The sequence below is a fragment of the Artemia franciscana genome, chromosome 11 (assembly GCF_032884065.1).
Source record: "Artemia franciscana chromosome 11, ASM3288406v1, whole genome shotgun sequence".
Taxonomy (NCBI): Eukaryota; Metazoa; Arthropoda; class Branchiopoda; order Anostraca; family Artemiidae; genus Artemia; species Artemia franciscana.
This window is the reverse complement of record NC_088873.1, coordinates 17,263,373-17,290,262: the sequence shown is the minus strand read 5'-3', so window position 1 is coordinate 17,290,262 and position 26,890 is coordinate 17,263,373. Positions and strand designations below refer to the sequence as shown.

The 26,890-nt window shown below is 33.3% G+C and overlaps 1 protein-coding gene across 2 annotated transcripts in view; it reads right to left on the bottom strand.

Annotated features, from left to right (window-relative positions):
• Positions 1–1,771: 1,771 nt before the first annotated feature.
• Positions 1,772–26,890, bottom strand: part of LOC136032900 (putative phosphatidate phosphatase) — a 53,521-nt gene continuing 28,402 nt past the window's right edge. For both annotated transcript variants that reach the window (XM_065713334.1, XM_065713333.1), the window contains exons 4-7: positions 21,425–21,575; positions 14,553–14,610; positions 7,291–7,467; positions 1,772–6,557 (exon numbers count right to left, since the gene is read on the bottom strand). In XM_065713334.1, coding sequence (XP_065569406.1) covers positions 6,405–6,557; positions 7,291–7,467; positions 14,553–14,610; positions 21,425–21,575 — 539 coding nt within the window. In that variant the 3' untranslated portion in view covers positions 1,772–6,404. The remainder of the gene's footprint in view (positions 6,558–7,290; positions 7,468–14,552; positions 14,611–21,424; positions 21,576–26,890) is intronic.

The following is a 26,890-nucleotide window of genomic DNA, read 5'->3' as shown; positions in this document are numbered from 1 at the left end:
GTGAACTTCCAAAGATTATGAAATATCGGATTATTTCAGTACTGAAGATTGACAAACACAGGTTAAAATCTTGGAGAGTAGCTTAAAGAAAAAATAAAAAAGACTTTTTAGCACTTTACATTTAATTTTTTATTTAAAGAAAAAATATACAAAAGACTTTTTAGCGTTTTGCATGCGTACTTGTCAAAACCCTAAATTTCGCATACCTTTTGTATAGTTTAAGATTTAATTGAGCTTATTTTGAATATAATGCGCCAATCAGCTAGTACAAAGAGTTCCACCTTCTAATTAAAATAAGCTGAGTTGAACATAAGATTTATCTTCCCTATGAAACGCGATTTACGAAAAGCCTATAGATGTAACCTAAACTACTTTCACACCTTTCTATTCTCCGACCCAGAATCCTGATATTGCTAAAACTTTTTTTTAGTGTCATCGAAAATCGCTTAAATCATAGGAAGATATTCTCATGTTCGAATCTTTCTGTGTTGGAAATTTATGATGACGAAAATCGCAAAACAAATTTTGAAATGTAAGTCGGTAGATAGATAAAACTGAATGCGAGCAATCAAACGGCATCTAACGTTCAACCGGTTATAAATTATGTTCATAAGTTTTTGTGTCCCTGTGTCTGAGATGGCCTCCCACGCCCCTCCTGCCCGATGTTTTTGCACTGTCCCAGCCTTACGAGCTCTGTTCTCTGTTGGGCATAATATTGTTTATGTATTTTTTAAGTTGAATAAAGAAAAAGTTGAAGTTGAATAAGATTTAAAACTACTACTAAAATATTTTGCCCATTGTAATATTTTACGTATGAAGTTAATTGCTTTATTTTGGCGGATTGCAGGAACTGTAGAAGTTCAATTTTGTATAATTGAGTTGACCAAGGTACGCATTTTTGGTTTTCTGTGGCGTCCAACAAGGAACTGTTATGCTTCATCCTCAGGATTAATGAAGTACCTCTAGAGCAGGACGAACGATGGAAGTATTTAGATGATATTTCTCTAGCTGAGTTAGTATATGGAGTAGGTAAAAGCCACACTTACAATTACAAAAGCAAGTTACCTCTGAAGTCGCTGAACTGGAAAAGATCTATGTTCAGTATATATATTTCTTTTCTTACAAAAAGCCTAATTGTGAACTTCTACTATGAACTTTCACCGCCTATAGACCAAAGCCTAAGCAAAAAGCCCTACCTTGCTAGGGCTAGTGATCTCTTCTCATCCAAATTGGCATGAAAATACAAGATTGGTGATAAGCAAGACAAACGGTGCTAACCAAATGCTTGAAACCCGAATGCAATTCTGGTTTCCACAGGGACAATAAAACTGGTCTTCATTTTCATTTGCCTACTACTATAACATCCATGTCATGTTTGACATTTCGCTGAGATAAAAGAAGAAAGTAATGAAACTGAACGGGTTCAGAAGTGATAACTATGAATCATCTACGGAGCTTCCCCATGTCCTAACTTTTTTTCTCTAAAAGTAGTTAAACTTGATCCTCTTTCTGTCAATCGTGAGAATATGTGTCTGAAATTTGGCTCGACCCTCTCCCCCCATCTACAACAACTTCCTCTCGCCTCCCTTTGTCTTGCACCAGAACTTTTGATTTTTTTTAAGCACATACCTTTTAAATCTTTCGATTATTGTCTGTTATTTATTTTGATCAAAACAATCAAGATAAGTCTCATACTTACCAGCCTAGATACTGTGCACATTAAGAACGCGCGAAGCAGGTTACTTCCGAATAAATTAAAAGTAATACTAAATAGGCATACTTTAAATATATATTAATAAAGATTAGATGATAAAATCTGGAAAATTGCACTACAATTCAGCTTAAAGTATCTCACTGGAATGCAAGATAAAATAAAGTGGCGAATGAAAACATCACCTGAAAATTCAAAGATTAAAACAAAGATTAAATTCAAAGACCATTAAATTTTTATCTAAACAATATGAGTAACTTCTATGAGTGGGAACTGGCGCTAGTGGAGACAAAATAAAATAATTAACACAATCTAGCATTCGCCATTTTTCTTCTAAACTAGGGCCAATTCCCATTCTTATCTTACCCAAACCTTTTGTCCTAATCATTAAAAGCTCAAATAATAGATTATACGATTTTAAAAAAGAAGGTAAGATGTCTTATACATTGCAATACTGTCACCACTAATGACAAATTAAAACCCAATATATATCAAAATGATTTTTCATTTCATGCGTAACCACAGAAGTTTTTACATAGGAAGAGGAGCCAGCCTGAAAGCTCGGAAGAATTAAAGGTTTATAATTAGAATTTCTTCCTAAAAATGGTTAACATTTCCACTCAAAATTAAAGATCTGATAATTTTAATTGACTTTAGTCGTTCACACAGGATAGAAGGGGTGGGGGTTATCAGTCTTATCCATTATGGACAGTGAGATTATAGAAGAAGAAAACGATGAAGTTATTTGGAAATTTATGGGAATAGATAAAACTGTGCTTTGTCTAATGCTTATATTTACTAACACTTCTAAGAAAGATAGTAGTGTTATAGAATAGAAAAGTTTTTATGAAGTTCCAAAGGGATATATCATTCTGTACCACTACGTTACTTCCTTCTTTTCAGAAACACCGGTTAAAATAGGGATTTTTGAAATAGGCTGTTTAAATATAATTGCTATAATATTTAACAAAATTAGACAAAAACTAATTGATCTTAAAATTAGGGTATACTAGGGAAAACATCATCCACATTAAAAAATTACAGTGAAAACTTTCATACTGTTGGTGAAAGATTATATTTTCAAGTGAAATATACTTTATTTCCTAAAAGAGATGCATAACAATATTTCCCACAGCTTAGATATCAATATACAGTTACGAAAACTCCTATCTTTCCATTGAGAAGCTTTCCTATCAGAAGCTTTTGGTACAGAGCTCTGAACTTGGCGCCTCCGCAAAGCCCGCGCTCTGACGCGTAGATCATACTATAACACCATAGGCGGGAACACAATTTAGTTTTGTTGCATAAACAGCTTAGATACCAATATTGGTATCTAAGCTGTGCTGCCAGTTTCCTGTCTCCAGCCGCTAGCATCGCTACTGCGCACTGTGTCCCAAAAATGAATCGAGTTTTCATAACTGTATATTGGTATCTAAGCTGTGATATTTCCATTGAAGTTAATTAAAAAAAAAAAAAAAAAAAAAAAAAAAAAAAAAAAAAAAAAAAAAAAAAAAAAAAAAAAAAAAAAAAAAAAAAAAAAAAACTTATAGCGTATTTCATTACCATTTTGCATCAAAAAGAAATTCTTTTTTTCTTCTTTTTAACAATTTAATTATTACAGCTTTTCAGTTCCACCACTAGCACAAATTCACTTCACGTAAAAACCATCAATCCTACATAAATTATAAATTCCAGAAGAAATAGTAATACATATAGATCCCTAATGGCAAAATTAAGCTGCACATTAAAGCGTAGCAAGTAAGGAGACCTATTTACAGCATACTATAAAAAAGAAAAACAGAACAACTTAAATAACTCCCAAATAAACAACTGAATAAATAAAATAAACAAACAAAAAACCGATTGGGTTAATGAATGAATCTATTCAAGCAAAGAGAGAAACAAATCATCAAAGTGTATTCTGACTTCCAGGTCAGACGTTGAATGATCAACGAGTCAGAATGTATTCTGATCAACTTCAAACAAAAGTTGAGTTTTGATTCGGCAACAGAGTTTTACGTAACCGGAAGAAAAGTTCGGGTCGAATTCGATAAATTTCCGTTTCCGGTCAATAAAATAGTGCTTTTTTATTTCTTGCTCACACAATGGCTAAAATATACTATTAGTATTGTTTTCAGATATATTTTCGAAGGATTCTTGTCCAAAAAATTTCGGAAGACTTAAGAGTTTCGCTTTCAATCCAGCATGACAGCCCGGATTTGCATAACCACGTCGGTTAACTGCTTTTACTTGAAATTATTTATCTTTTTCCGGTTGAGCGACGAATTTGGGACAAAATTTACCTCTTAAGTTAAATTCTGACAGAAGTCGAATTTTTCTGCGGTAAACGAATTTTACGTAGACTAAATAAAAAATATTAAACTGCCACATGGGCAAATATTTGGTTTGGTTCTGTACTGGATCAGAATTGAAAGATTTGATTTTCTGGCCGGAATATTGCGTTTAGAAAAAACACGACCTTTCTTTTTATGCACTGTTAAAAAGGAACAGTGAACTTGAAAAGAAACAAAAACATTCAAATTAAATGAAAGTTAGGCAATGTTAAAAGAACAACCATAAACGACATCTGATTGAATGATAGCTAGGAACGAACCAAATTCCTCCCTCCCCCTGTTTATTGCCCTTTACCTTGTTGGTAGGTAAAAATAATAAATTTTACATACTTTCCGCAAAAAATAAAAAAAATCTCTCAACAAAGCAAAGTGCGTGACTAGACTGTTAGAAATAGACATGATTAGCATGATTGACATATGAAAATGAACATAACATCCGTCAAAGACACATATAGGTTAAAACTTTTCAGTTTTCACCATATTTAGAAGATGTTTCGACCTGTCTGCTTTCAAAAACATAGTCATTTAAATATCTAAATTGTAGGCCCGTAATAATTCCTTCTTGACTTTTTTTAAACGTCCATTGGTGGAGAGCCTCTTTTAGCAGAAATTAATTCGAATTCATCAAACTAAGTTGGTTTAGATAACCAATCCAAATTAAACAATAAACCAAACGAAGTCTCAATTGATCTTGCGGGAAAAGAATAAGAGTATTTTGACCTACTCAATCCTTAATTGATACTTTTAGCCTTTCTTCGTGAAAACAACAGTTTCGTGAACACGCGTTCAATTGTGCATGCTCTAATTAATTTAATTTTGTTTTGTTGGCATTCAATACTGAATCAAATAATTGAATTATGTTTCAAAGCGTTTTCTGAAACTTACTGCTAGTATTATTTTCATACTGTATTTCAAAGATTATTAAGCTGCAATCGGCCCTTTTACTGATAGAGAATTCTTGTTGTATTTATCAATTAGGATAAGCTAACAACATTTTTCATTAGTCTCAAAAGTTCCAAGGAGTTTTTTTTTTTTTTTTTTTTTTTTTGGCAAGAAATATTTTATGTTAAAACCACGTTGAATAGAGCACAATAATTCATTTAAATTAATTATAATAAGCTATGTTGAGCATAGAGGTTGTCAAAGTGCACATCTAAAATATTTTAGCCATAAGCCGAATATATACATGATGCATCAAACAATATCCCTTCAAAAACCCTACTGAAAAATATGATAAAAAGAGAAAAAATATTCATGGTGCCAGCAAAAGCTGATAAACTGTCAGGTGCACTTGCATTATCAAATTAAACCAATAGTAAAAATGGTTGAAACTTTTCTTAGAGGAAATTAAAGGTGGGCAATTTCTATATTCCAAATTTGTATTGAGATATCAATGCATATTGTCAAATATGGTACAATATACGAACTCTTCCAAAATTAGGCTTCTTCACTGCCCGTCAACAGACGTTCTGAGCTTAGTTTATCATGTTTATATATATATATATATATATATATATATATATATATATATATATATATATATATATATATATATATATATATACATTCTGCTTTACTTTCTTTAATAACTAGCTAAAAATCATCCTTGTTGGTTAGGTTTTTTGTTTTTTCTTAATTTGGATTTTTCTTGCGTCATAGATTGGCAGTGGTGTTAAAAAAATTATTGAAAAGGATTTGAGGATAGCCAAACAACATATGTTCCTATGTTCACTTACACTCTTTTAAATTTCTCTGCTAATGGGTGGCCATGTCTGCCTAACCTTGTCTACTGGTTTATCAATTAGTTCTGAAGAGCAACGCCAGATTGCACGACATATTATTTTATAAATACCATTTCATTATTTATGCTCCAATAGGAATATGTAAATTTCTAATTTAGAAAAGATAAGAAAAGAAGAAAAATGGATTAAAAAAATTACTTATTCTTTTCAAAAAAAAATAAGAAGAAAGCTTATACGTGGTAGTTACACAAAAATTGAAATAATTAATAAGGCACTTTCCTTTTTTGACCAGAAAAAATAAATTGTACGTTTATTTACCCACTGATAGTGACAAAAGAAAGGAACAGGTATATTTACCTACATTTCCAACACAAATTATTTTTATAAGGAATCTATTCTAAAAGTACATTTTGCGGCAGTATACGTTGAATTTCCCATCCATCCTTACCGAAACAAAACTTAAAAAGAAGCCATGTTTAACTTCACGGATGGGCTAGTAAAGACAATAAAATACATATTATAATCAACAATAATCATTCCTCAGAATATAACTGGGCCATTCACCGGTTTACGTTGGCGTACAAAGAACGGCTGAAGTCACAAAATATTGTCTACAATCACTGACTTCATAGGGGAAAATTCGGAACTGGTGGCTGCTGACCTCATTCCGTTAAGCTGGTCCATTTTTGTGTCACCAGTTAATAATCTATCTTCAGGCACGAATTTGAAAAGGTGGGATACGTATAAAGCCTGAAAAAGACAAGTAACTAGAAGGGAATAAAACCTAAATCCCTGGAACTTAAGGAGAAAATTATACATGCTAACTTACTTACAGATATTAAACGCAAGAAATATTTGGACTGTCCACTTATTATGTTTTCAGACAATTAAACTAATATTTGTGCAAATAAAGCTATTTAAAGATACGTTTTAAGTACACCATTAAACAAAACTAAGGAGTCGAAAATTTGACGAACAAGTTTAGATGTGTCTTTAGTGGAACTAAAAAGTAAACCAGTACATTTTCTCTTATTTTAAATTTCATCAAAATATATTTCAAAATATAATTCAAGAAGAAGAGAGATACAACAAGGGGCTAGAAAACTCTCATTGACATAAAATCCGCACCCTCATATATAAAGGAGAAGATCAAGCAGGGGACAGAGAGAGAGACAAGGGATTGAAAGAATGAGACGGAAAAGAGAGAGAGAGAGAGAGAGAGAGAGAGAGAGAGAGAGAGAGAGAGAGAGAGAGAGAGAGAGAGAGAGAGAGAGAGAGAGAGAGAGAGAGAGAGAGAGAGAGCGAGAGAGAGGAGAGAGAGAGAGAGAGAGAGAGAGAGAGAGAGAGAGAGAGGAGAAAGAGAGAGAGAGAGAGAGAGAGAGAGAGAGAGAGAGAGAGAGAGAGAGTACAAAGTGATACGTAAGGGAAAAACGGATGGCAAAATTTCATGTTGTCAATCTCACAAAACAGAAGGATCTCTTACAGTTAAAGTGGCAATGGTAATTCCGAGTGCAGCACCAGCCAAAACATCACTCCAATGATGCTTATAATCTGACACTCTGGACAAAGCAGTGAACCAAAATAGAAACAAAGCTATGGCTTGAAACACAGGTCGCAGAAATTTTGAGCCCTTCCAAGTCATTCGAGCTTGCAAATAAATCTGGAAAAGAAAGAAGAAATGTAAAAGAAATAATAAAGATCTGTGTAGCTAGATAGACTCAGAAGCTACGTTTCTAAATTTTTATTGAAAGTATTACTTAAAACAAAAGCGAAAATACTTTGAAATATTTAAGGAAATGAGCCGAACTTAAACTAGCTCGAGGACAATTTTCTTTCTTCTTTTGCAGATCTAAGTCCATTTCAACTCCTATCAGAGCTCAGTTTAATAAGGATTAAAATTAGAATCACACTATAAATAACGTTCGTAATTTGTTGGGTTGAGAAATGTTCAGCTTTCAAACGGAAACTGTCATGGCTGACAAATTGGAGTAAAAATAAAAGGCATAATCTTTTAAAATTAGAAAAGATGAAAGCATGAAACATGATAATTCTTATCTTCACGATAAATGTTACAAAATAAATAAAGACATAATACTAGTAGACTACACCATGCATCAACTTGGTTCTGATGAAGGTTTCCGAACAAATTACTTGGTATAGCAGTTTCACTCTTTTGAACAACAAGTGTTCATTTAAAGTCAAAGAAAAAACACACACTATTCATAAATCTTGGCTGTTTTGTTAACAGTTATACTTATGGTGGGGGTTTGGTTATAGGGGGCCATATGTTTTTCAATATAAAGTAGATTTGGTTGGTTGCTCCCATACAAAGGGTAAAATTTCGTTGATTTTTTTCTTAATTCCGTTGATTTTGAAATAAAATTAAGTGGCTGTGGGCATCAAGCCATGGCTAATTGTAGAAAAAGCCAAGACAGATAGTCCGATTGAGTGAGAGGCCAATCTGGCATAATCCCTAAGTAGGATTGTGTAAAAAAGATGTCAGTTCGTTTGTTAATATATAAGTCTATCTACCATCGCTTTCTACTCGAGCTGTTTTGTTTCATGCAATTTGGCTATATTTTCCAGGAAAATTAGTGAACTGGGTTCAATTCTACACTTTCTCTTGTTTTGATAGGATGAAAAGTAGAGTGCCATTTCCGGTTGGCTTTTTCTTACAGTACGATTGGCATTTTCTCTGAATAAATGGAAGTTGAGGGGGAAGAATAATAAAAGAACAAATTTCTACATCACTGAGCAGCCAATACACCTAGATTTTTCAATGATAAAATCTGTTATGAAAAGTAAGGTAAATTGGTGGGAAATTTCAGTCACTTTTTGAATTTGAAGATAAAAGGATTACTTCTACCATAAATTCATAAAAAGTATATTTGTGTATATCTCGTATAAAAAGTATATCTTGGCCTACTACTTTCTCGCTCTGACTACATTGTAAAAAAAAACAAAAAAAAAAAACAAAAAAAAACAAGACACTAGAAACTTGCCACTTTAACAGATTTTCGATTCAAGGAAAATAGACCTTAATTGAGATCCATATTTTAAAAGATCAAAATTAAGCTGCTTTGGATTCTAGTTCTCATGACCTATACTGCACTTTTTAGGTGTGCTAGCAGTTAAGTCGCATTAAACTATGGTGAATTGTGTAGAGTCCTCTTTTATCAGGTTTTAACATTCACCTTTAATCTTAAGGGTCAATTTTTTATCTGAAAGTAAGGAGCGACATTAAAATTTAAAACGAACAGAAAACGAAAAGTATATGAAAACGAAGTATATAAAACAAAGTATATGAAAGGGGCTGTTACCTCCTCAACGCCCCGCTCTTTACACTAAAATTATTTCTTCTGTTTCAAAAATTATAGTTGAGAGAAAGAGTCAAACTTTAGCGTAAAGAACAGGGCGTTGCAGAGGGAACAACCCCTTTCATATACATATTAATTCCTGTTCGTTTTAAGTTTTAATGTCGCTCCTTACTTTCAGTTAAAAAAAATCTTGTTTCTTTTTTATTTAATACTCTTAAGGGTCAACACTCTAGCAAAATTGCTTTATAGCAAACAGTATAATTGGCTTTTGTATATAGTGAATATATCACTCGATGCCTTTTTTCTGCTTTTTACGATTATAATAATCGCATCTACTGGAAATTCAGATTTGAGCATTTTTTAACCTAACCTAACCTTGTAATAAATAATTTTAGCACTGAGAAAATGTAGCATTATTTTTTCGATGGAAAAGATGGCGCTGAGAAAACATAGTATTATTTTACGGAAAATGACCGATAAGTCATATTCTAATTGAAAATTTGTCATTTTGAAGAGCTCAAAAAGTGCTTAAATCTGAATTTCCGGTAGAAGCGATTATTATATCTGTAAAGAGCATAAAAAAATGCATCGAGTGGTATATTCACTTTATACGATAGCCAGTCATATTTTTTGCTATAAGTTAACCGCAAAATTTATACCAGTAACACTAAAACTACCTCAGTAATCAACCAATGTGAAACTCAACCAGCACAAAATGTACGAAAGGATGGCAAAAGAAAATTTCAGCAAATCCCACAGATTGTACTCTTCGCAAAAAAAAACTCCTTTGCTGTTTAGTTTTTGCACGGACAAGTTTTGTGTGAATTGAGTTCATTGACTCATAATAATAAGCCTATGCTTAATTTAGCATCAAGTTTAATTATGATTATCTAGAGTACATGAGAGTTGAGCTTGGCTGAGTTACATTTAGAGGAACTGAATTATTTTTGTCGTTAGAAATTTGTCTGGGTAGAATTATCCTGATTTAGATTGTCTTTGAATAAATTTGAAACGTAGAAATTTATGGCTTTGAGTTATGTTTGATTTAACTTTTTGGATTGAAATGCAGTGGCTGAGTGCTGGGATAGTTGAGCTTTACTATAAAACAATTCAACCTTTTTTTGCTGGAAAGATTGATATTCTTCTAATTTTCTAAAATTAATTTCCGCTGATTTTTAAAGTCCGTTGATTTTTTAATTAAAATCAAGTGAGGAAGAAGTTGAGAGCCACGGCTAATTGTAGGAAATGCCAAGACAGATAGTCATAGTGAGAGGCTAAGCTGGCATAAGCCTTTTCAGAATTGTATAAAAAGTATGCCATTTCACTTTTTGATAGTCTATCATCCATCCATCCTAGGACAGAACTATGGTAGATAGTCCTTGAATACGGGTAACTCAAAAAGTCTATCAGTTAACTTTTCATCACAGTCCACCAACTTAATTCTTAATTGATTCAATTTTAATTTGTGACAAACAACTTTCATTATTATTTTCAGTATTAATTGGCCTGGACATTTTTGTTTTACTGTCGCCAATAGCCGTCAATGCAACCTAAACGCTATATTTAGTTAGCCATTAAACAATGCCCTGCTCTACGGATAGGCCACCAAAAATACACACATCTCGCTGTTTTGGGTAGCATGTTCCATGTATGGTTACCACCACCCCTCCTTACATTCATTGATCGTCTTAGGCTCTAATGTCACCGGTACAATATAGTCAGACCTGTTGAAAAAAGCCAAAAATTATGATATTGTTTCCTTGGTTTAAACTTCAAACTTGTACTACAGCAGCCAAAATTGGCCAAAAGCAGTCAACTTTCCCAACCCAATTATGCAAAATTACACCCAACTATAGTCCAATAACACTATAGCTTCGCGCCTTACGACAAATTCATCATAAATATATGAAAAGATTCTGTTATGAGCTTCCAGCCTTTCTAATTTAATGAAAATGCGCCTTAAATATTCGCTCTAAAACTTGAACATTAGGTTTAACTAAATCATTAAGTTTAAGCTTGAAAGTTGAACATTCCTAAACCCACCTAATTACATGCTAGATACACAATCGGCGCTGTAATCGCGCGTACCTTTAATTTAAGCCACAAGTTTGACTCTAATGTGACTGGGGCAAAAGGCTTAGAGAAATGCAAGATATTTCCTTACAATTGGTCCTAGATGATATTAAATAAAAAAAAACGCAAGTTATTTCAACTGAAAGTAAGGAGCAACATTAAAACTCAAAACGAACAGAAATTACACCGTATATGAGAGGGGTTGTCCCCTCCTCGACGCCTCGCTCTTTACGCTAAAGTTTGACTCTTTCTCATAACTCTACTTTTTAAAACAATAAAAAAACTTAGCGTAAAGAGGGAGGCGTTGAGGAGAGGACAACCCCTTTCATACATGGAATAATTTCTGTTCGTTTTAAGTTTTAATGTCGCTCCTTACTTTCAGTTGAAAAAGCTTGTTTTTTTTATATTTAATTTCTGAACGTTTTTAAATTAATGCATGTTTTGGTTTTAGCTCACCGTACATGAATAATTAAAACGAAATTTGCATATTATTTTTTTGGCTAAATGGCTTTCTCATAGTCTTGATCGGATGATTTTGATAAAAAAGGGGTAGGGGGAGGAGGCCTAGTTGCCCTCCAATTTTTGGTTACTTAAAAAGGCAACCAGAACTTTTTATTTTTTACGAACGTTTTTATTAGTAATAAATATGCATTAATTGTGGATTAACTTACATAACAAATTTCTATATTTGTATATTTTTATTACATATATGAGGGTGTTTGCCTCCTCATCAATACCTCGCTCTTTACACTAAAGCTTGAATTTTGTCCCAATTCTTTAAGAATGGCCCCTGGATCACAAAGGCCGTAGAATAAATAGTTGACATTACTAAAAATACTTTAGCATAAAGAGCAAGGTATTGAAGAGGAGACGAACCCCCTTATATACGTAATAATTTCTGTTCGTTTTAAGTTTTAATTCTGCGCCTTACTTGTTGAAATTTTTCTTTTTATTAGTTTTCTCATTTTTGTTTGTTTAAATAATGCTAGAACATCCTGCGCCCCCTTCATGGAAATTCTTTTCCCTCATGATAAATTCCTCCATGGAAAAATACTCCCACGTAGCCCTCCCCCCACCACAGCGAAAAAGTCTCCCTGAAAACGTCTGTACACTTCCCAATAACCGTTACTATATGTAAACAATGGTCAAAGTTTGTAACTTGCAGCCCCTCCCCCGGGGACTGTGGGGGATTAAGTCGTCCCTAAAGACATAGTTATTAGGTTTTTCGACTATGCTGAACAAAACGGCTATCTCAAAATTTTGATCTGGTGACTTTGGGAAAAATGAGTGTGGGAGGGGTCCTTGGTGCCCTCCAACGTTTTTGGTCACTTAAAAAGGGCACTAAAGCTTTTAAGTTTCGTTAGAATGAGCCCTCTCGCGACATCCTAGGACCACTGGGTCAATACGTTCACCCCTGGGAAAAAAGTCCCCGGGGGAGGGTCTGCAAGTTAAAAACTTTGTCCATTGTTTACATATAGTAATGGTTATTTAGAAGTGTACAGACGTTTCCAGGGAGACTTTTTCGCGTTGAGGGATCGGGAGTCGGGGGGAGGGGGTTACATGGGAGTATCTTTTCATGGAGGAATTCCTCATGAGGGAAGATAATTTCTATGAAGGGGCTGCAGGATTTTCTAGCATTATTAAAAAAAAAAAAAAAACAACGAGAAAATAAATATAAAAAAAGTTTTTTCAGCTGGAAGTAAGGAGCAGCATTAAAACCTAAAACTAGCAGAAATTACTACGTATATAGGGGTTCGTCTCCTCCGAAATACCTCGCTCTTTACGCTAAAGTATTTTCTGTAATTTCAACTATTTATTCTATGGCCTTTTTGACTCAGGGGTTATTCTCAAAGAATTGGGACAAAATTCAAGCTTTAGTGTAAAGAGCGAGATATTGACGAGGGGGCAAACCCCCTCATATATATAATAAAAATACACAAATATAGAAGTTCGATACGTAAGCTAATTCGTAAGTAATGAATATTTATTACTAATAAGAACGTTCGTAAAAACATAAAAAGTTCTAGTTGCCTTTTTAAGTAACCAAAAATTGGAGGGCAACTAGGCCTCCTCCCCAACCCCTTTTTTTTATCAAAATCGTCCGATCAAACCTATGTGAAAGCCATTTAGCCAAAAAAATATAATAATATGCAAATTTTGTTTTAATTATTCATGTGCGGTGAGCCAGAATTAAAAGATGCATTAATTCAAAAACGTTCAGAAATTAAATAAAAAAAGAAGTTTTTTTTAACTGCAAGGAGCGACAACTTGCAATTAAAAAAACTTTTAATTAAGAACGTTTGATAAGATGGATAAATAAATTATTTGGACGGCGGCCGCTTACTGAAAAAGCTCTTTCAAATGTTCTTACAATTATCGCAATATATCGCAAATATATATCGCAAATATATATATAATACCATATATCGCAAAAATAACAGGTGTTATGTTCTGAAGCAAAACAACCACAAAAATCCTGACTTTTTAGAAATAACAATATAAGATGGGTTTGGTTTTATGCTTCGAGGCACAGTTTGCCTCGCACTGCAATAGTTTGCATACATGGTGGATTTTAAAAGAAAACAACACTGGTTGCGTATGAAATAGAGAATAAGCGGTTTTAAATAGAAAAGTATATTAAAACCGTCTTTAAGGAACACCATTTTTCTTTCGAAGAACAAACTCTTCTTGGGCCATACTTAATATATCAATTAATTATTTAATTTAGTAAAACAAAAACATTTGTAAAATATATACTTAATTTCTACATTATTTTGTTATTTCATTTTCATTTCACTCAAAAGCATTGAAAAAAGATTGCTAATAAAACTTTTCAAATGTCAATTCTTGAGGCAATCCATCTAGTTTTCAGCGAAGTTTAATCGAAATTCTAGCTGTTAAGGGGCTTGAAAGATTCAGCCACACAACCATAATGTGATAATTACTGTTCATATTTAGTTTAATTTTATTATTCATTTTTTCTATGTATAAATTATTCATTCTTTGTAATTTCTGTTCGTTCTCAGTTTGACTAATATAGTGACTTCATTTTTACTCTTTCCGGCTTTACATGTCGCTCTTTACTTTCCTTTGACACAATTTTTCAGAAGGTATTTATTCAAATACAAACAAAGCTTCAAAAATCGCACTTTTCGAAAACAAAACCATTCATCATTCCCAAATCCTCCCTACTAACAAGTTATTCACTACAACTTGGGGAAATAAGAACTATATAACATAATTTTTTCAGTGATTTTGCATTTCCTTTTTATTGGATATTTGCAAAATGAGTTTCTTTTTTGAAGACAAAAGTTGATAAGAAAAACAAATATTGATAATATTAAGTGTAACTTACCGCTAAATACATCATTGTGTAGGCACTAAACGATGCATGACCCGATGGAAATGACAGCCTGGCAATAAAAAAGGCCTCATAAATACTATAAAATAATATTATCAAGAAAATATCACAGATTGGTCAGCAATTTCTCAAATATGTAAGATAAAACAACAAACGTGGATTTTTTTATGACTGTTGATCCGCACGATGATTAGTGCTTGGTGGTGCAACCTTTTTTTTTTTACAAACAATATAAAAGAAATAAAATAAAAAAATATAATATAAATATAAATATATAAATATAAATATATATAATATAATATATATATATATATATATATATATATATATATATATATATATATATATATATATATATATATATATATATATATATATATATATATATATATATATATATATTTATTTATATATTATTATTTATTATTATTTATTATATTATTTATATATTATATTTATTATTATTTATTATTATATATATATTTATATATATATATAAATATAAATATATAAATATAATATAAATATAATATAATATAAATACAAATATAATAAACAAAATATAATAAACAAATATAATAAACAAATATAATAAACAAATATAAAAGAAATATAATAAACAAAAAATTGTATATGAATACTATTCGGGAAAGGGTTAAAAGTTAGCGGGATTGGCGCATATGTCCAGCAGTTTAAAAAGTGAGCTATTTGCAGGCAAAAATTTTATTTTCTTCACCGATCAATTTTTCAATTGAAGAAGTCTACCAATTTTTTGACTCATATAATCTTTTAAACACTAGTTAAATTTTCACGTAGAGTTGGGGGGGGGGGGGGGGTTGAAAGGCGTGTGGACTGGCCGCTTCTTTCATATACAGAGTAATTTCAGTTCATTTTGACTTTTAAAGTGACTCTTTATAATTATTTAGATTTTTTTTAGCTCAATTTAACTCAAAGAATCAGGTATCAGCGGTCGTTATGTTTTGCAAATATCATGGTCAAAGTGGTACCTGCAATCTAATAAGGGACGAATCACGGCTCATAGCATTCGAAAAAAAAACGTGTTCTTGATTAGTCTCAATAGCAACATGTTATTTCGAAAATAGATTTAAAGGAATTTTGAAAAATAGACTGAAACTCTCTAAAAATGACATTGGATCAAAAAAAGTACACAATCGGAATCGCCTTGGCCAAAAACCCATTAGGGGAGACTTATAGTCCCCTGGTTGAACAAATCGCAAAATTGCTTTTTTTTTGTACAGACAGTAGTTTACTACTATGTCCTCTTGTTTTTCTCCCCTTTTTTTCTCCACTGTTAGCAGGGTGTTGGAACATATCCTCCCCGTGGAATCTAATGACTTGAAAAACGGGGGGAGGGTTGACTTAATTATGCTCTAATCATAACAAGCTGCTCTCCAATCTTTTCGATCACTTCGGCTAGGAGGAGAAGTTACCTCCTGGATTTTTTTTTCTTCTCTAGATTTAGATTTTTTAAGGTATTTTCATTGCAAAAAACCAAAAAAAAAAAAAAAAAAAAAAAAAATGCCCGCGTCGACTTCGAAAAATAAAACACCTCTCCCTATACTTTCATCAATTGACCTTCCCTGAAATAATTAAATAATATTCAAACTTTTTTTCACGTGCTTAATAAAATTTAAATGCATAGGCGATCTATCGCCTTTGCTATTTTTCTTTTAATAAAAATTGTCGAATGAAACTGTTTTGAAGTCTGAAGAACCACCAACCTGATGACTAATGTGACTAATGACAATCATCATGACTAATGATGACTAAACGCGAATTTAATATATTCAGAAGATTGTGCTTGATTTACACCAAACTCAATATCTAAACAATTTTAAAGTCAATAATTACAAATATGTGGACTAAATTAAAACGTAGCATGTTGGCTAAAAGGTCCTCAATCGTTCTTTTTCTAATTTTGCAAACAGTTTTTATCGAAAGAATTCTGAGGAATTTGACTGGAAACTCGTAGAAATATTGCATTATAGATACCTAAACGAAAAACACAGTAAATACACATTTTACATATGTTGTTTGACTTTAACCTAGGTTCATCTTTAAGATTTTTTGAAGTAGCTAATTACAAATATGAGAAAAGAAATAGCAACCTCAACATATTAACAAAAGAAGATACCCAGCACAAATTTTTCAGAAGTGTTCTATGATTTCAACAATAATTAGATCTAAGTTGCATAGGCAACGTGAAGTGTAGTGGCAACCTTCGTTAGGCTTCGCCGAGTAAAGCGTTGCGAGAGCAACGCTTTGGTTTTGTTTCCTCGATTTGATTAAACGCTGAAGTTGTTAATCTGTAAGGATCTTAAAATAAATACTAGGTACACCAACTCGCAAAAGTTGCAAACCCCTCATCGCTGAAGATGATTGTAACCTAACAGCCGATTATTACTTAAAAATCCTCTACATGTCTTACCACTGGAACCGAATTGGTCTTACCATCAAAAACACTGGAAATAAATAATAGGTACACCAACTAGCAAAAGTTGCAAACCCCTCATTGCGAAAGATGATTATGAGCTAACAGCCGACTGTTGCATTAGAACTTCCCTATATGTCTCACAATTGGTATCGGCCTATTTTTTTTGTTTCAATGTGTACCTTACTACTGAAGTTGTCAGCCCCTTTAAATTTTCAGAGTGGTATATCTCATGATTGAATTTTTCTACCGAAAAATGGATGACATGTACTTTGATCAGCTCATCAAGGGCTATTTCAAGTTTTTAACGTCATCATTTAGGAAGGAGCAAAGGATAAACTCTAATTTCTTTAGCAATGGGAGAACTTCTAAAGTTTAACAGGAATATTTGATACCATTTCTGTATCGGCCTATTTTTGGTTTCACTATGTACCTTACTATTGAAGTTGTCAACCCCTTTAACTTTCAAACAGGTATATCTCATGAAGGAATTTTTCTACCAAAAATGGATGATATAGGCTATACTTTAATCCACGCTTCAAGAGCTATCGACTGCCGTCGAAAAAAAATCTATCTGTCTTAGTTCAAAAGTTGACTCTTTTGCCGTAGGCCAAGTTTCTAATATTATCACTTAGAAAGGAGCAAAGGATAGATTCGAGTTTCTTTAGCAATGAGAGAACTTTTAAAGTTTAAGAGGTATATCTGATACTATTTCTCTACCGCAATCCCAAGTCCGAAAAACCGAACGATAAACTCAGCTGAAATCACGAACAGAAATGGCTAGAAACAATAGATGGCAGCAATTTCAGTCCCTACTTTTTTATTTCTGTAACTTTTTCTATTTATCACTCAAAGAAGATGTGTTGGCTGTGGGGCCGAATAATAGCCGCATATTTTTAACACCTATAGATTTTAGTCCATCTTCAGTTTGAAAGTTGTGCCTGCCTGCTTGCCTGCTAGAACGGAGCTTTCCACTCGAAAACAGAAACATGGTTTGATGAAGTGAAAGCTTGACTGCAAAACTTCAGATACTTCTCTCTCACATAGGCTATAAAACTCCAAGTCACTTCACACAATATAGGCTCTGGCTCAAGGACAAGCAAAAACCATCCTTTTTGGCCCCAGGCAAGAGACCTTGAGTCATTTGAATCCTTTTGAAAGCCCATCAAAATGATCCATATGAAGTGGAATAGAACACAACCCTCCTTAACTCCTGTTTTAATACGAAACCAGCAGCTAATCAAAATCTTGCTCATAACCTATAAAACTGAGGACCAAAGGCGTTTGATATCAGGCACTTCTAAATTATTAACCTAAGAGTGAAAAATTAGTCGACACATCCTCTACCCTTTCTGAAACCGCACTGTTCTTCTCTTATCACTTTGTCTACAGCCTCTCTCAGTTTAAAAGGTATCATATTACTAAGTAATTTGCTACCTACAAAGACCAAGCTAATGCTTCAATAATTACCACACTCACTCTTATCACCTTTCTTGTACAGTGGTTTAATCAGGGTTTTCCTAAAATCGCTAGGTACTTCCCCTTTTCCAAAATCATATTCGTAATCTTCCGTAACTTATTTCTAACCTATGAGCCATCATAGTTAAGAAACTCATTTACCGCAGTTTTCTAAGACGTTTCAGAAACGAAAATGAATTGTAAGAACCAATTCTTACAGAAAATCTAAACTTTGGAAAAGCAAACAGTTATTGTTAAGCTGGAGGACATAGTAAGGGAAATCGAAGTCCGGCAGCTGGCAATGGAAACGGTGGGGAGGCCAACCCCACCATTGGTCCCCCAACCATAAATGGAGCATAATTTTTGGGGTAAATAGCGATGAAGACCACACTGCCTTTCCACCATAAACAACAAAATACAAGTAGAACAATAGGGATATTTTTTCTATAGGATAGCAGAACTTTAAATGACCCTACATTTAAGGGCGTTCCTCATCGAAACAAATGAAAAAAAGTTCGTTGAAAAGTTGTTTTTAACTATTGTTATTCACTTGTATGAATTACCATTTTCCACCTCACTTGATGTACCAGTCCTGGTTGAACTTCTCTGAAGTAATGATGCTAGGATTGTTTTTAAAAGATTTTAGTTCTAATGATCGTATTTTAATGTGAGTTTCCTTCATATTTTTTTCATTTGTTTTGCTGAGGGATGCCCTTTGATATAGAGTCGAAACATTCATTTAAAGTTGGCATTCCACAGTCTTATAGAAAAATATTACCTATTGTTCTACTTATATTTTGTTGTTTTAAGTTTTTGGGGTGTAAAGGCAATGTGCCTATAAGGCCTGAGCCTCGACCCGCTGATAGTGGGTCCACCCCTCCTAATAATAATACAAACTAAATAGCAGGTTTTTTTTTTTTTTTTTTTTTTTTTTTTTTTTTTTTTTTTTTTTTTTTTTTTTTTTTTTTTTTTTTTAACGAACTACGCAAGGAGATGAGTTGTGATCATAAGCCGCAGCTTTTCTTTGTAGTGCGCGATGGCTTCCAAAAGGCAACGCTATAAAAGTCTGTGTGAGATAAAATGCGTTATTTCTGAATGACACCTATTGTCTACAAATATGTTATTTTCCATTTATTCTAATTCGAGGGTTGATGAAAATAGCCTAGTTTTGCAGCATATTTGCCATAATCAATAATAACTGAATCTACATAAACTGAATACTGAATCACTGAAGTAATAATACTGAATATGAACAACTGAATACTGAAGTAATAATACTGAATCAACATAAACTGAATCTAAATTTGTGAAGCCCAAGTTTAATTATTTTCAAAATATTGGGAAAAGTCGCAACGATGATTGAAAAAATTTGCACTGTCGAAATTACGAATTTCAGAGGAAAATTTTTAAATATTTGAAACATTATATAACCTTATTGTAACAACTGCACACTAAAAAGCAGTTTCAATTACAGTATGTCTTTCTAAACTATGAAATAGCTTTAAAGACGCTTTTCAGGATATTTCTTTAGAATATCTTCAGAATAATTTCTTCAGAAAGAGGATATCTTTTTCAATGTAAATTAAAGATTCTTTTTTGTCAAAGTTCGAAAAGAAGACATTTTTAATTTCAATAAACTAGCAGTTCAGTATAATTCAATGTGACACCAATTTGGAAAAAGGCGCTTGGAATTGCCCGCAATTAATTTTTGACTGCGCTGTCAAAAGGATTATTCAAGCGTAAGCGAAAAAGTCATACACCTTTAATGTACACGTCACCGCTTATACATATGAAGCTGCATTCCCGCATGTACTTAAAAAATTAGGATCGTAAAAAGATCCGTAATGCGTTCAGGCATCCCTTATCTGACTTATCCATTTAATGGTACTTGTCCATTATTCAGAACACACCCAGGAATTGATTCAATTTACCGGTACACGGGTTGAAACAACTGAGACGCAATGGGAGATAGATAGGATATATAAATTTGGGCTAAACATTTGCACATTAGGGGGGGGCTGGGGTTAAGTAAAGAAGGGCTGCATGCAAAATGTAACCTATCCTAAGCAAAATACCAACTCTATATATTAAATATCTAATTAAAATGTATCTACAATGTAGTTTCCACTTAGCCTAAGCTACTAGTCTCCAAATACAGAAACCTAAACCGGTTTTTGTCAGACCTGGCAGTTCAAGATTCCTGGGTGTGTTCTGAATAATGAACGCACAACATACTACTCACCTATGCACGACCTAGAGTCAAGGCAGAAAAGGGCAGTTACGATTATCCTAATATGTAGTGACATTCTCTACCAAGAAGCACTCATTAAACTTGAAATCCATTAAATTGAGCAAAGACTGAGTCATCTTATCATGAGATTTGGAAAAGCATTGCTGTCAAACCCAACCTACCATGATATTCTCCCCGCAGAAAAAAACAGGCAAAACCTCAGAATGACTCTCTCTCACTCTCTCACAGTAATTACTTCTTGCCAGAATTTTTGGGTATGAAATAAGCCAACAAATAACCGGATTTCATTTGAAAATAATAACTGTTTTATAAATAATTATGTGTGTGTTTTTTTTTAATATGCTGTGTTATAAAAAATATGACCAAAAATGTTGGCAAACTTTTAAGGACTACCCCTTGCTCTGAGATCTAAGGACTATTCTTCTTTACTTCTCTTTTCCTATTTTGTCCGTAAAAACGTGAACATATGATTTTCTTTAAAATGTAATATCATGGTTGCCCCCTTAGGGGCAACCTAATAAAGAACGAACCCTAGCCCATAGTAGCCAAAAATTTAAAAACCCATTTCAGAAAAAAAATTGCCCAGTGGAGAGCAAGTAGAGCGAGGAACAAAAGCTGGAAAATTCGAGTGATTAGCTAATGTGGACATAAATTTTTTTTTAATTAATGACATATATACGTAGATGAGTAAAAAAAGGTATTTACCTTGAGTTTTTGAGAAGGTATGCGTCTCCCTCGACACATGTGAAATCTTCAATATATTTTGTTGGGGAAACACCTGGAGGACACAGCAATTCTAGGTTAGGTTTACAAACATCCATAAAATGCGGCCTGAGACGACCAATTGAATACTTCCCTGTAAAGACATTTATTTATAGTATATATGCATTTTTGCTACGCTCTTACGAGTTGGGTAAAACTTTCGAGGAGGGGGTTCAAATACTGAACCTCACCCTCTGGACAGGGCCTTACGTACAATGTGAAGAGAAAACTCAAGGAAATCACATCACTACATAATTAACATACCAGATGGATGACTAATATTTTAAGCAATTACATCTAAATAAAATTTAAAATCCGAATTTAGACTAAATTTTGCACAATATTCACAGCATAATTATTGTAAATTTAACATATCTCCAAACTGTATTAATTTTAGACAATCATGGGAGAAGAAATGGGGCAGAAGAGAGACAAATCCCCCTACCGCCCACCTAGAACTCCAAATTCACATTATATAATCAACGAGAACTTTTTGTATGTTGTAATTTTTCCGTTGGATATTCACTGGTAGATGGTTGAAAAAGCTGGAAGTAAAGAGAAACTTCCGATATCAATATTTACGTTTCGATATTAAATATTGATTTTTGGTCCGATATGTAGATACATCAATTTTGATATGTAATATCGCCCAACTTTAAACTTTTGAATTGAATTCTTAGAACAAGAAGCTGTCATCTAACCGTAAAGTGATTTGTGTCAATTCGCCTTTATGGTGTTTATGTTTTCTGGAAATTGGAAGTAGGGTAGTGGGTTTATTATATTATAGTATTGCAAAAAGATAATAAGAGTATAGTAATCAAAGAAGATTAATGTTGAGGCTACTTGAAGACTTACAGTTTTTGGTGATTATTGATGAATAAAGATTATAAATGAATAAATACACCCCCTCCACCATAGAATCGGCTGCCCCTCCTAGACAGGACGGTGTCTACGCCCATGAACACAATAGTTTGTGGCAAATTACTAACGTTACAAAATTTTTTAGACTAATTTGACACTTCAATTGACAATTAACCTAATAACTTTTAAATTTTTCAGACCAACTTAAATATTACAAAGAAAAGTTGCAAATCAGGTTTTGTATACTTCAAAAATTCATGGTATTCTGTTACTAAGAATGTAGTAGGGTTAAATGTACTTAGTGAAGTTACAAAAAAATTGGTCCACGGCAACCCTAATTTTTATTGTAAAATTATTTTAGTGTTACCCTGTAGGGTGGTAGTATCATGAAAAAACCATTGAAAGGAAAGAAAGGGTGGCACAAAGCTATTGGCAATTAAATCTTAATAGACAAACTTAATAGTAACAGAATTGCTTTAATCCTTGAAAGTAGATAAAATAGTGAACAGATACTAAACTGTGACTGTATGCCACAACCTGGGGCGCAGCTAAGGAGGGGGGCAAAGTTCCAAGGTGTTGACACTTCGGAATTTAGCTTATGTGTCAGTATTCGTTGACACACTGGATGATTTTGTCAGTACATTCTTCATACCCCCCAAGCTCAAATCCCAAGCTGCGCCCCAGGCCACATCTACATAATTCTGCTCGAATGGTTTTAACGATGCCAAAAAATATCCCACGCTTTTCGAAAAAGTTTAATAATGATTTTTGAGTTAACAGATTGTAAATCTGAGGCTAACACTGCAATACAAATGTTAAAGTCGAAACAAATTAAGTAAATATTTTATAAGTAGTAGGAAATGTTTCACTTAGTTCAAAGAGCTGCTTTTTGCCTCGTGTCCCCTCCAATACTCACCCCAACCCCACCTTCACTTATATAAACATATCGTACCCCATTTGACACACGATCATTCAAGGATTGTTTAGGATATCGTCCTAGATGATTAAGCGTTAATTATTACAATTGATGAATAACCAGCCTAAATGAAAAATCCACGAAATAAATATTTTTCAAATGGTGTTACTATCCCTTGCCCATCGTTAACGTTTTTGTGCAATTATACAACCCTAAACATAAATGACACTGAATTAACTCTTAGACTAATTAAGTAATTCAAATTAAGCTTCAAAATTGTTAAAACCAAAAATTTCCCAGGAGAAGTAGAGAAAAATTTTAAGCTTAAAAGTGGCAGAAATTACCTTATATAAGATATGAAGCCTAAAATGAGCAAAAACATAATTCTAGTTTGAACACAGTGGCAGTTTTCCTCTCTCTTGCGTCCGCGCAAAATTTTGATTAGCACCCACCCCTTGTCTCCCAAAAATTTTCAGGCCAAATTTTAACAAAAATCTCATCTACTAACTAATTAATTTTCTATTTTTTAACTAATTAGTAATTCATTTTTAATATTTTGTAAAAAAAAAGGCCAAAGATCACATAACAGGGCCTTCGGGGTTGATAATCCACTAGAGTTTGGGGCTAAGGGTTTAAAGTTATGCACCTGGAACATATAAGGATTTTATGGATGAGGTAGCCGTATAAACTTTACAGGGGACTCATTTGATCGGAAACGTAAAGTTCAAGTTCCTTTTAAGATTTAAAATTGATGAAGGGCAACTGCCCCCCCCCAACACCCTCTTTTCCCCAAACGCATCTGATCAAAATTGTTAGATAGGCATTTTGTTCACAATAGTCCAAGAAAATATAACAATGCCACCAGGGTGGACACAGCCCCTATAGTTCAGGGACTAAGGTTGTAAGTTATGCCCCGGGGCATATATGATTTTTTTGAACGGGTGGTTGCATAAACTTCGGATGTGGTCACTTAATTGAAAGTAGGAAGTTTTAGTACCTTTTTAAGAGTCAATAGAAGGCAACCCGCCCCTCCCCCAAAAGCCCTCATTTCCCAAAACACATCCAATCAAAATTTTAAGACAGCTATTTTGTTCAGCATTGCTCAAATGTCCATTAATCATGCCCTTGGGAATGCCACCCTCCCCACAGTCTTCATGGCAAGGACCGTAAGTTAGGCAATTGGTTCATTGTTTACATACAGTATATGCTATTTAGTAAGGTATGCATGTTTGACCTTTACTTTTCAAAAAGACCTAGGGCATTCAGGTGAGCCTTTCACATAATGTTGAGGGGAGCGTGGGAATGAATGAGTACATTAATTTGAAACTTTCAGAAAATTATAAAGGAAGATGAAGATGATCAACTGACCAAAAAGGCAATATCTGCACGCTACCACGGCTACTACAACTACCCAAACTACTACTAATATCACTACTACATGTACACTATGGAGGGGAAATTTGAACTAAATCAGAAGACACTATGTGCAAACACACTGTCAAAAGAACCTATCTCAAGAATGGGTTTGGGTATTCAGCTGGAACTTTCAGAGAATGAATAAATGGGAAAATCATTTGACCAAAAGGAAATATGAGCACCTAATACTAATACTACTATCACTGCTATTACTACTACTACTTCAACTACCACTTCTATTGCAACTACTTGTAAGGCTAAGAGCATTAAGATGAAAATTTCAAGAAGTATATGAACATACAGGCTATCAAAGGACATATTAGCAACGTCATAGCAACGACTTTTTGTATTAAGTTGAAACTTCCAGGACTTAACGAGAGGGCTGTTCAACTGACCAAAAGGCAATACGCTAATACTACTTCTAATGATACTAATACTAATTCTGTGACTACTATTTCAACTAAACCTAAGAGAATGAAGGTGAACTGAATCACAATACACTGTCTTTAAGCATGTTTCAAAAGGGCGTATCAGCGACATATTAGGAAATTAATTAAAGATTTATTGATTATTTTCATTTATTAATTGCACCTTCTATGTTATTTTAATAAAAATAAATTTTCAAAAATTGCAAAATGATTATAACTGTTAGATTATTTAATCTAAATTTTGATCCCCTAAAATTTCTGCACCCAGGACAAGTGCCCCCCCCCCCCCCAAAGCCTCGTCTGCTTGAGCAGTTGTTGTTTAGGCTACACTTTAGTTTATGCCTCCCTTTGATCTGAACACTATAATAATAAATTCTTAGTACATTCCAGACGAACACATTCGAAGAATTCCTATTTATCGGAAATTCACTGTAGCTTCCGCTTTAATTGTATTTCAGCCCCCTCCCCCTAATAGCTAGATATAACCTGAGGTTGAGGAAGATTGTCAAAACTGCCTATCAGCGATATCTTAATAAATTAATTTAAAATGTATTAATTATTTGCATTTATTAATTGCGCCTTCTATTGTATTTTAATAAAAATAAAAATTCAAAAATTCCGAAATGATAATAACTGTTAGACTATTTACTTGAAATTTTGCGTCCCTAGAATTTGTGCTCCCGAGGCAAGTGCCCCCTCCAACTAAAACCCCCTCTGCCTGAACACTTCAGTTGTTTAGGCACCAGTTTACTTTATGTTTCCCTCTGAACTGAACACTATAATGAAAATGTTCTTATTACATTTCAGTCGAACACATTTGAAAAATTCCTATTTATTGGAAATTCAGAGCTGCTTCCCTTTTAACTGCATTTAAACTCCCTCCTCCCTCTAATAGCTGGATATAATCTGAGGCTATAACCAAAAGTTCGTTAATTTTTTTTTTAGTTTCCATTATTTTTCACTCACAGTTGACTCATAATGCGAATTTGAAAAACAAATAACATAATATCAAGACAAAGAGGAGGGGGCCTGGGGTGCAGTTCAACTGAGAGCGACCCTGAAAAACAAAAAAATGAAATCGGTACTTTTGTCTTATTCAGAACACAATCGAAAAGTGAAGTTAGGTTAATCATAATGAAATATACGATAATACGATAAAAATACAATACTTTAGTAACAAAATTATGGAAACTACAACAAAGAATTATTTAGGGGTGCCGCAAATTGTCTGATCTGCAGATCCCAATTGTCGAGTGTGTACTGGATAAGAAACAGGTACCTTGAAGTCTTCTGAATTCAGTGGACTACGAATTGTGCTAATGTTCAAATGAACTTAGAAAATAGCGTTACCGTTGTTTAGTAGTGACAACTTAGGCAATATACGGAGGAGCATATTATTAGCAACCAGAAGGGGTGGCCATGAAAAAAAAATCAAAGGTAAACAACCGTTATAGCTTTCATTTTTGTTGTTTATAAAATGAGTCATTTGATTTTTTGCCACATCCGCCTAACTTTCAGTAGAAGAGATAAGAAATGTTTCTTTTCTATAAAGTACAGGCTTAAAACCGCACTATTATTTACCTTATCAATTAAATCATAGGCCTTAAGAATTGCATAATATTTATGTTAATGCAGCATAGAGGTACAAACTAGAAGCTATCGTATGATTTTATTTGGCTACTATTTGCTTTACTGATAACTTAATTGATGCTAGTAAAAGGAATAGCTGAAGGTCCATTAACAACGAAACTTTAGTATTGCTGAGATTAGGCTAGTACTAACTTGAAC